At 38.0% G+C, this 12,278-nt stretch overlaps 1 protein-coding gene across 3 annotated transcripts in view; it reads right to left on the bottom strand.

Moving 5' to 3' along the window:
- The window catches only part of SLC25A14 (solute carrier family 25 member 14), a gene marked incomplete at both ends in the record, with an annotated part of 36,055 nt that overhangs the window by 7,565 nt on the left and 16,212 nt on the right, over positions 1–12,278 (bottom strand). For all 3 annotated transcript variants that reach the window (XM_079726955.1, XM_079726956.1, XM_079726957.1), the window contains 2 exons: positions 8,081–8,216; positions 9,011–9,135. In XM_079726955.1, coding sequence (XP_079583081.1) covers positions 8,081–8,216; positions 9,011–9,135 — 261 coding nt within the window. The remainder of the gene's footprint in view (positions 1–8,080; positions 8,217–9,010; positions 9,136–12,278) is intronic.

Here is a 12,278-nt window from a genome sequence, read left to right as displayed (position 1 = left end):
AAAACAAAAATAAACAAATGGGACTTAATGAAACTTAAAAGCTTTTGCACAGCAAAGGAAACTACAAACAAGACGAAAAGACAACCCTCAGAATGGGAGAAAATATTTGCAAACAAATCAACGGACAAAGCCTTAATCTCCAAAATATATAAACAGTTCATGCAGCTCAATATTAAAAAAACAAACAACCCAATCCAAAAATGGGCAGAAGACCTATACAGACACTCCTCCAAAGAAGACATACAGATCTCCAAGAAGCACATGAAAAGGTGCTAACATCACTAATTATTAGAGAAATGCAAATCAAAACTACAATGAGGTATCACCTCACACCATTTAGAATGGGCATCATCAGAAAATCTACCAACAACAAATGCTGGAGAGGGTGTGGAGAAAAGGGAACCCTCTTGCACTGTTGGTGGGAATGTAAATCGATACAGCCACTATGGAGAACAGTATGGCGGTTCCTTTAAAAACTAAAAATAGAGCTACCGTATGACCCAGCAATCCCACTACTAGGCATATACCCTGAGAAAACCATAATTCAAAAAGAGACATGTACCAAAATGTTCATTGCAGCTCTATTCACAATAGCCCAGAGATGGAAACAACCTAAGTGTCCATCATTGGATGAATGGATAAAGAAGATGTGGCACATATATACAATGGAATATTACTCAGCCATAAAAAGAAATGAAATTGAGCTATTTGTAATGAGGTGGATAGACCTAGAGTCTGCCATACAGAGTGAAGTAAGTCAGAAAGGGAAAGACAAATACCGTACGCTAACACATATATATGGAATTTAAGAAAAAAAATGTCATGAAGAACCCAGGGGTAAAACAGGAACAAAGACACAGACCTACTTGAGAATGGACTTGAGGATATGGGGAGGGGGAAGGGTAAGCTGTGACAAAGCAAGAGAGAGGCATGGACATATATACAGTACCAAACGTAAGGTAGATAGATAGTGGGAAGCAGCCGCATAGCACAGGGAGATCAGCTCGGTGCTTTGTGACCTCCTGGAGGGGTGGGATAGGGAGGGTGGGAGGGAGGGAGATGCAAGAGGGAAGGGATATGGGAACAGATGTATATGTATGACTGATTCACTTTGTTATAAAGCAGAAACTAAAAAAAAACAAAACAAAACCAAAAAGGCACATGCACCCCAGTGTTCATTGCAGCACTATTTACAATAGCCAGGTCATAGAAGCAACCTAAATGCCCATCAACAGATGAATGGATAAAGAAGTTTTGGTACATATATACAATGGAATATTACTCAGCCATAAAAAGGAACGAAATTGGGTCATTTGTAGAGACGTGGATGGATCTAGAGACAGTCACACAGAGTCAAGTCAGTCAGAAAGAGAAAAACAAATATCATATATTAACGCATATATGTGGAATCTAGAGAAATGGTACAGATGAGCTGGTTTGCAGGGCAGAAATTGAGACACAGATGTAGAGAACAAACGTATGGACACCAAGGGGGGAAAGTGGCAGGGGGTGGTGGTGGTGGTGGTATGATGAATTGGGCGATTGGGATTGACATGTGTACACTGATGTGTATAAAATTGATGACTAATAAGAACCGGCTGTATAAAAAAATAAATAAAATTCAAAAACAAAATAATTAAATGACAAATAATGCATACCAAAGGTCATAAATTGATGATGTGTATTGAATTCCACTAACAGAAACAGTTCCTGTTTAATGCATAAATATCTATTAAGTAACTCCTGTGTTAGGCATTGTATTCTACATTGAAAAAAATGTTATTTTGCCTTCCCACTGGTGAAGTGAAACCCACCACTATACTAAAAAATGAATATATTTGGATAAGACAACAATATGAGAATCCAGACTTCTAAATATCCCTTATCCCATCCTATAGATTAAGAACACTCAATATGATTATCCTTATTAATCATTTTTAAAGCAAATAGTAACATAATAAGGGCACTATTTATGCAAACATAGTGGTAATATGCTTGCCCCAATGGATCATCAGCAAATGCTATAGGTCTCAGACCAAAATTGATGTTGGAAAATTGTGAAAATCAACCAAAATAAATCCTGTATACAGATAACCTAGAATCATAGACTGCTAAGATAAGGCACCTGAGAGATACAACCCAACCCCATCACCTCTTACCTGGAACTGGTCTACAATCTCCACCAAGAAGCCAAAGCAATCTTTTAAAATTATAAATCAGATAGTCACTTTCCTGTTTAAAGCTCTCCAATGAATTCGCGGTGGATTTCATTCTAACTGCAAATTTTCTTTAATGACCTACATGATTTAGCCCCTGCCTCTCTCTCCAGTTTCATTTCCTACTACTTTTTCCTTCATTCATCACATGCAGCCATACCAGCCTTGTTTTTAACCCTTGAACATGTGCAACTCATTCCCAACTCAGGGCCTTTGTACCCACTCCCTCTTTCTGAAATGCTTTTCTCTCAGATCTTCTCGTGGCCACCTTCTTCTCATCATTCAGACCCCTGTTCAAATGTCACCTCCTCAGAGCCTTTCCCTGGCCATCCTAGCTGAAGTAGTTCCCCACCACTATCACCAAGTCATTATCTCATTATTCTGTGTTAGTTTCTTCATAGTATTTACTTCCATCTGAAGTTATACTGTCTACTGGACTTCCCTGGTGGTCCAGTGGTTAAGACTCCACACTCCCAATACAGGGGGCACGGATTTTATCCCTGGTCGGGGAACTAAGATTCTGTATGCTGCACAGCGTGACCAAAAAAAGATTTGGAATAATGAAATTACAGTGTTTATTATCTGTGTGTTTATTGTCTGTCTCCCTCAACTAGAATGTAATGTCCAGGAAAGCAGGGACCATGTTGGTCTTCTTCACCATTCTATCCCACCACGTAACACTGTCTGGCACAGTAAAGTCTCCACTAAATATTTGAATAAATATTTGTTGAGTAAATGAACACATAAACTTTTACACACACACACACACACACACACACAGCCTCTAACGCTCTCATGAGCCATATGAATCCTTGTAGAGCTCCAAAACAGGGACTAACTTCTTCCAAACATTAGAACTGGGATGCACACTATTTGGCTTGAGGCAGTTGAGTGAAAACAAGCAAGAACTTCTGTAGATACACAGAGACAAGAGGCTACTTCATGAAGTTATACATATATTCAACAAATAATTTGCTGTGGATAAAGTGATAAACAAGATGCATATGGCCCTGCCTTCACGGAACTTAGAGTCTACTGGGCAGACAGCCATTAAAAGCAATTACAATTGACTCTTGAACAATGCAGGTGTTTAGGGGCACTGACCCTCCATGTAGTCAAAAGTCCTCGTATAGCTTATTTTCAGCCCTCTACATCCACAGGGTCAACCAACCACAGGTTGTGCAGTACCGTAGTATTTACTCTTGAAAAAAATCTGCATATAAATGGACACATGCAGTTCAAACTCATGTTACTCAAGGGTCAACTATACAATAAAATGTAACAAATGTGATACAGCCATACCACAGAATATTACCCAACCATAAAAAGGAACAAAGTACAGGCATACCTCATTTTATTGCACTTCACTTTACTACACTTTGCAGATAGTGGATCTTTAACAAATTGAAGGTTTGTGGCAACCTTGCATGGAGCAAGTCTATCAGCACCATTTTTCCAACAGCACTTGCTCATTTTGTATCTCTCTGTCACTTTCGGTAATTCTCGTCATATTTCAAACTTTTTCATTATATTAGATTTGTTATGGTGATCTGTAATCTTTGATGTTACTATTGCAAAGAAATGACTCACTGAAGGCTCAGATGATGGTTAACATTTTTTTAGCAAAACAAGGTATGTAAGTTTTTTTTTTAAGACAAGACTATTGCACACTTCATAGACTACTGTATAGCGTAAACATAATTTTTACATGCACTGGGAAACCAAAAAGTTCATATGACTCGCTTTATTGTGACATTTGCTTTATTGCGGTGGTCTGGAAGCATACCTCTGAGGTATGCCTGTACTGATACATGCTACAGCATGGATGAACCTTGAAACATTATGATAAGTGAAATGAGCCAGTCAAAAAGCTCACATATTGTATGGTTCCATTTATATAAGATATCCAGAATAGGCAAATCTACAGAGATAAAAGTACATTAGTAGTTTCTTAGGGCGGGGAAGATAGGGCGGTAATAGCTAAAGGGCACAGGGTTTCTTTTTGAGGTCATGAAATTGTTCTAAAATTGACTGTGGTGATGATGGTTGCACGTATCTGTGAATATACCAAAGGCCTATTCACTCTGAATAGGTGAATTTTATGAATTTTATGAAGTTAAAAAAAACATCAAAAAAGATGTTTTAAATATATTAAATGCTATGACAGAGCAAGTATATAAAACTACATAGGGGCTTCCCTGGTGGCGCAGTGGTCAAGAGTCCGCCTGCCGATGCAGGGGACACAGGTTCATGCCCCGGTCTGGGAAGATCCCACATGCCGTGGAGCGACTGGGCCCATGAGCCATGGCCGCTGAGCCTGCACGTCCGGAGCCTGTGCCCCACAACGGGAGAGGCCACAACAGTGAGAGGCCTGCATACCTCAAAAAAAAAAACAAAAAACTACATACACATACACAGTTTAATAGTCAGGGAAGGCCTTTATGAAAAAATAATGCAATCTGAAGAATGAGTAGAAGCTAGCTGTCTAACAAAGTATATGGCATGGGTGAAAACTTGGGAATGAAAGAAAAGTCTAGTACTAGAACTTGTTCAGTATGTCTGGAATACAGAATAAAGGTAGCAAAGATAAGGCTGTAGAGGTAAAAAGGGGTCAAATCATATGGACCTTGCATCAAAGAGAAGCCATTCAAGGGTTTTAATATAGAGGTAACAGGATGAGATTTGCAGCTGCTCATTTCTACATCAGAGATGAATGCATAATTCCATTCACCAAAGTGTTATGGCACTCTTATAGATAAAATCAAAAAGTATGATGACAATAAAGAGCAAAGTTGTTTTAAAGAATTTTAATGGCAAGTAAGTGAATGAGTGAGTAAATGTAAGTACTTAAAGGTTACTGTCAACATGAAAATATGTTTCTGACAATATCATACAGCATAGTGGTTACAAGTATAAACTCTGGAATCAAACAAACCCTGATTTAAATCCCAGATCTGCCACTTATTAGGTGTATAATCTTGGGTAAATACTTAGCTACTCTGAACCTGAGTTCTCTCCTGTATAAAATGGCAAAGATATTGTCCACTCTATAGGGTTGCTGGGAGTTAAAGGATATACTCTAGTGTGTGGTACATAATAAGCATTCAATAAATGCTATTACTATATTACTATACCCTCTATCACCTCTTAGCCAACCTTCTTGAAAGAGTATTTTATACTTGTCTACTTATCCTCACTTCCTATGTGTTTATCTGTCTCTTCCTATTAGAATTAAAATGTCATGAAGGCCAGGACTTTTTTGTTCACCAACCTAGAACAGTACCTAGCACAGAAGACACAAACATTTTTGTAATGAATGAATGAATGATTAAACACACTCTTCAATGAACAGCAATCTGACTTTTACAAACACCAATCCAGCAAACCTCCTCTAGAAAATATTAAATCCAGCAGACACTTTGCAGTCCTTATACTGGATCTCTCTATTCCATTTAGCATTAAATAACTGCTCATCCCTTCTTGAAGCTCATTACTCCCTTGGCTTCTATGACACTACTCCCTTGTAAGTTTCCTCGTATCTTCTGAACTGTTATCTTTTTTTTCTTCTCTCTCTCTTTTTTTTTTTTTTTGGCCACACCACATGGCTTGTGGGATTTTAGTTCCCCAACAGTGGACTGAACCTGCACCCTCAGCAGTGAAAGCGCAGAGTCCTAACCACTAGACCACCAGGGAATTCCCTGAAGCGTTACCTTTTGGTGTCTCTCCTGGGTTCCACGTCTGCCAAGCCCTTAAAAGTTGGTATTTCCCCAGAGTTCTTTCCTTGGCCCCCTCCTCTCTCTATACCAGTGACTGTCAAGTGGAAGGGTGAGCATGTCAGAAATAGAAAGGGGGTCTTTCGCCAAACTCTACTCCCCAGGGTATGAGAATCACTGCTTCTGTGAATCACTGTTAATGAATGGAAGGAGTTTTATAATACTCCAGTGCGCTAGGAAAGCAAAGAAGCTGTGAACTCCTCTACCTGCTCTCCTTGGCCTCCCCCTCCAGTTATGTAACACCTGTACACTACTGCTTCCCCAGGTTCTTATCTACACCCCTGAACTCTCCCCCAAGTTAAGACTAAGATATCCAAATATATTCACTGGGTGTTCCTCAAACTAAATATCCAAAACTGTGATGTCTCCCACAAAATCTGCTCTTCTTCCTGTAATGCCTCTGTCAATGAATGTCACTACATGGTCACCAAGGCCAAAAACTCGGAAGTTATCTTTGACACCTTCTTTCTCCCACACCTCTCTACATCAAGTCAACAAAATCCTGTTGACTTTATCAACTAAATTATTCTCAACTCTATCCCCACTATTCATGCTCAAGTTCAGGCTCTCATCATCTCTTGCTCAGACTACTATAAGAGGCTTCTAATCAGTTTCCCTATCTCTAGGTCAGTTGTTCTCAAAGTGTGATCCCAGACTAGCAGCATCAGTACTGCCTGGGAACTGGTTAGAAATGCAAATTCCCAGGTTCTTCTCCAAACTTATTGAATCAGAATCTGGCGATGGGGCCCAGCCACCTGAATTTTAACAAGCCTTCCAGGTGGTTCAGATGCATGTTAAAGTTTTAAGAACCACTGTTCCAGGCTTATCCCCTTAGATGAATGGTTTTCAACCTTGGGCGAACATTGCAATCACCTGAGGAGTTTTCAAAATACTGACAACCCGGCTCCCACCCCAGGCGTTCTGAGGTCATTGGTTTAAGGTGGGTGCAGAAGCTGTGAATGTTCCCCAGGTGACTGCAGTGTGCATCTAAGATTGAGAACAACTGTCTCCACAAAGCCAGCATGATCTATTTAAAACGTAAATCTGACCTGATTAAAATCTTTCAATAGCTCCTCATCAAGTAAAAGAATAAGTCCAAGCATCTCAGCATAGCATTTAATATCCTTTATAACCTAACTAACCCTCAGCCACCAACATGAGGAAGGCACCACAGTGTGAAGAATGTTGGGTTGAAGCCAATGGTCTAAGTTGAAATCCCAGTTCTCCCACTTACTAGCTGTGAAACCTTGGACAGGTTAGTTAATCTCTTAGCACTTCAGTATGCTGTAATGGTGAGGATTAAATGAATGAATACATGTAAGTCTCATTAGGACAGTCCCCGATACACAGTAAAGCACTCAACAGATGTGAGTTACTATTATTTTAGATGCCTCCATCTACAGGAAACCTATCCCAAACTTCCAAATTGGACTAAAATTTCCTCCCACAGACCCCTGAGTTTATCACTTGACAAGATGTGTTGATTATCTGTTTGTATACATGTGGTACACTGTAATTTCTCTGTATGTACTAAAATGGTGCCTGATAGATAATAGTTGTAAACTAAACTGAGAAACCATATGACAATATCATATTTTAGCTCCAAATTTGTTTTTTGTAGAAGTATTATCACGAATGATTATATAATACATAATACATGTATGATATTCAGCTTCCTACAAACATAACATAACAGAAACTTTCAAAGCCAAACCGTGAACAGTAGTACAATGCTGAACGGAAACCAAGTACCAGATTTTCTATTATAGCATCTCTGCCTTGTCTGAAATGGGCAAATGTGGGATATGTTAAGTCCTTTCTATCAGTAATTCTACATGGTGCTATTGATAAAAGTACCCTGCAGTCTTAAGCATTCAAACTGGAATAATAATATTAAGGACCACTGTGCATCAGCAGATTACCAAGGAGACAGCTTTCCTACCTAGGAGTTACTCTGAGAGGCTACTAAAAATAGACATAATGATTCTTCCACCTTCAGAATGAAATGCAGCAACTAAGAATAAAGACTGCAAGAAGGTCTGAGACATCAAAGAAAATTAAAAATACAATCCAAGTTCACAGTGTGCGTACCTTTAAAATACCATCCAAAGTGCCCTTGTAGAGGTCCACATGTCCCACAATTGCCCTCTGGTTCATCATGCGAGTTCGAACCACATCAACTGGATTGGAAGCCAGAGCCCCAGCCAAGCCGCACATAAAGCTGGAACTAAAGATAAAAACTTTAAGAAGCGAGACTGCCCCACTTCCACCTCTGCCCGCTTAAACTGAAATTAGTCCAAACATAAATGTACAATGAGTCAGACTCATCAGATAAAACCTGGCACTTGCCCTTTCATTACAATCTAAAAAGAAAGGAAATCTTTACTAATCTTTACATTATTCAAAAGTTGTCCCCTTCACTTTTCAATCCAAAATTCAGATAGCCTTTTTTTTTTAAGGGGACAGTTTATATAAGTCTAGCAAGTTCCCTAAGCAGGAAGTATTATGCATCATCTATTAGTTATGTAAATTTTTCAAACCACAGCATCATATGCCAAATGCATTTGAGTAGTAAAATATCATAAAAGTTGCAAGATGAAGAAAACATAGGATGAAATTAGCAACAGTCTTCAGCCCAAAACTGTGGTTTTGTTTCACAGGCCCTATAAAATTTCACCCTTTTATTGTTTCTCATTGAGAAAATTTGCTTTCTGATCCAAAATTAACCAAAGCAAATAATAGATGAGTTTATTAGATACAGAGGCTGTGTATGAACAAATGCAAATCCTACATACATCTGATAGGCTACTGTATTAGACACTGCCCCCAAGTACCAAAGTGCCCATAGCATCTGGAATCTCTGTACCTGTATCAGAAGGCTTGAAGTTCTGGTGATGAGAGAGAAAAAGGTATTTAGACCATATGTACCCATTATCAATTCTACATGAGGACTTCAGTGAAAGATGCTTTTTGTGCTTAAAGTACTCAATATATGGAATGAGTACAACCTATCATACTTACACAAAGTGAGTTAAGATTGTGTCTCCCATCACCCCTGACAATATTAAGTGCTTCTTCGTAATGTCATAGACTGGTAGCTCTACTCCCACAACGATGGCAGCCCTCTGAGCAGTTGGGACAACACCCTACAAAACATAAGTGACATGAGACACCAAGGAAATACACTGGTAGTGACATAAGTTTAAAAGTGAACAAAGTAAGTCAGGAATTAAAAAATAACAGAAAAAATCCAAGTCTGAAGTATAGGGGTTATTACTCCTTCAAATCAATAGCTAATACTGGAACATTTATAAAATACCAATTCACTTACTGTACTAAAAAATAAAACCATTGATATGACACCCAAAGCACAAGCAACAAAAGAAAAAATAGATAAATGGGACTTTATCACAATTAAACATTTTTGTGATTCAAAGGATACCATCAAGAAAGTGAAAAGACGACCCACACAACGGGAGAAAATATTTGCAAATCATATATCTGGACTAGTATATATCATATATTATACATGGACTAGTATCCAAAATAAAGAACTCTTATAACTCAACAATAAAAAGACAAACAATCCAATTAAAAAATGGGCAAAAGATCTAAATAGACATTTCCCCAAAGAAGATAAACACTTATACACTGCTGGTGGGAATACAATATAGGGCAGCCACTGTGATAAACACTTTGGCAATTCCTCAAAAGTTAAACATAGAATTACTACATGACCCAGCAATTTCACATCTAGATACATACCCAAGAAAATTATAAACATATATTTATGCAAAAACTTGTACATGAATGTTCATAACAGCATTATTCATAATAGCCAAAAAGTACAAACCACCCACATGCTTATTAATTGATGACGGGATAAACAAAATGTGGTAAATACATACAATGGAATTATTATTCAGCCATAAAAAGAAATGAAGTGCTGATAAATGCTAAAACATAGATGAAACTTAAAAACAGTATGTTAAACTAAAGAAGCTAGTCATAAATGCCACACATTGTATAATTCCATTTACATGAAATGCCAGAATTGGTAAATCTATAGAGACAGAAACTAGATTAGTGGTTGTCTAGGTCTGGGAAGGTTGGAGGTCATGGGAAGTGACCATTAATGGACATGGGGTTTCTTTTTGTGGTGATAAAGATGTTCTGAACTTAGACAGTGGTGATGGTTGCACAAGTCTGTGGATATGCAAAAAACATTCATTTGTACACTTTAAGATGGCAAATTTTTATGGTATATGAATTATCTCAATAAAGATGTTATTAAAGATAAAACCATGAAGCAAAAGTCAGTAGGGAGAAGAGAGCTTTCAACTTTATTTCACAGAATTTAGGATGTGCAGAAAGGACACACTAGGATGACAGCAAAAGTATGACGCAGCTATAGGGAGAAGGCCAAGGCAAAGGAGTACCTCCTTATGAGTCCTCCTGTGATAACACTACCAGCTTTTCACTCACTAGTACAGTATTCCTATCACAGCTCACGTTACAACATGGGGCTTCCAGAGCATTAAAAGTCCTGTTTTTGAAGCACATGAATGACACGAGAAAATGCCTACAACGCTGAAGAAGGTAAGATATAAAATTACTTACAGTATTATTCTAAATTTAGGGGAAAAGGTATACACACACATGCCAAATTTTTGTAAAAATGTTCACAAGGAATGTTTTACTTTTACAATTGTGTTTAAATTTAAATATCATTTTAAAAACTGAAAATAATATACCATGGGGAACAACTGCTTTCTGTGATACCTGTTATAATTAAAGAGTTCAATCATCTCTAAGTTCCCAAACTCCATTTATAAAGTGGAAGTGATGTAGCTGTGCTGTCATCAGGAGATGTTTGATTCTGCTGATCAGGCTGGCTGGCCCAGCAGTACCTTCCTCTCTGATCCTTTCACCTGCTCAACTCTGTTAGAAGATGGCCTCAGAAGACTAATTTGGTGAACCGTAAGGCCCCACGGGCTGAATTCAGGTCACAGACATGTTTTGTGTGGCCTACACAGTGTTTCTTAGAAGGCTGAATTAGCTTTCAACATAAAACAAAAACAAAAACAAAACCACAGAAATGGATATTTCACACAGGAATGCAAATTTCCAGCTTCTCTTGAAAGCCCAGAAAATTTGGCCACACTGGACTCACGTGGTGCACGACAGCAATGAACAGGGCAAGTGCTCTCCAGTTCACTACTCTACTGTCTGTCCAACTCTGACCTAAGTGCCAGTTACTCTTTATTACTGTACTCCTGTTGTTATTTCTTACAATGGAGTTTGGAAGAAAGTGAAGTGTTTCCAGTGAAAGTGAAATGTTTCCAGTACCCATGTTATAATCAAAGCAGGAAAACAAAATACAGACACGTGTTTGAAGAAAAATGTAAACATATTTTCTTGTTGAAATGAAAAAAAGATTCCCATGTTTTAATATGTAAATAATACATGTCTGTGTCAAAAGAATACATAACACAATATACTTCACTTCTCCTTACATGCCTGGATGAAGTAAATAGCCTGGATCATAAAAGTAGCTATGTTCAGTTCCTCAAAAAATTAAACATAGAATTACCATACAATCCAGCAATCCTACTTTTGGGTATATACACAAAAGAATTGACATCAGTCTTGAAGAGGTATCTGCACATCCATGTTCACAGCAGCATTATTCACAAGAGCCAAGATACAGAAACAAACTAAATGTCCATTAATGTATGAATGGATTAACAAAATGTAGTATATGCATATAATGGAATATTATTCAGCCTTAAAAAGGAAATTCTGACACATGTGACAACATGAATGAACCTTGAGGGCATTATGCTAAGTGAAATAAGCCAGTAATAAAAAGACAAACAGTGTATGATTCCACTTATATGAGGTACCCAGAACCATCAAATTCATAGAGAGATAATAAAAGGTTGGTGGCTAGGGGAAGAGGAAATGCGGAGTTGTTGTTTAATGGGTACAGAGTTCCAGTTTTGCAGGATGAAAAGAATTCTGGAGACTGGTTGTATAAAAATGTGATATTTTATATGTATTTTAACACAATTAAAAGATTATTTTAATTAAAAACAAAGTAGCTATGTTCCCCTGACAAAATCTCCAATTCTATTTATTGCTCTGTCTTTGTCTTTTCCTTAGCCTTAGTTTGTGAAAAAGGTTCTAGCTAGTTCCATTTTCTGGTTTTAAATTAGGCTAATCAAGAAAGTGTACCTTGGGACTTCCCTGGCGGTCCAGTGGTTAAGACTCCACACTTCCACTGCAG

The sequence above is a fragment of the Hyperoodon ampullatus genome (assembly GCF_949752795.1).
Source record: "Hyperoodon ampullatus genome assembly, chromosome: X".
NCBI classification, from domain to species: domain Eukaryota; kingdom Metazoa; phylum Chordata; class Mammalia; order Artiodactyla; family Ziphiidae; genus Hyperoodon; species Hyperoodon ampullatus.
The sequence above is the reverse complement of the archived record's forward strand: the minus strand, read 5'-3'. Positions and strand labels throughout refer to the sequence as shown.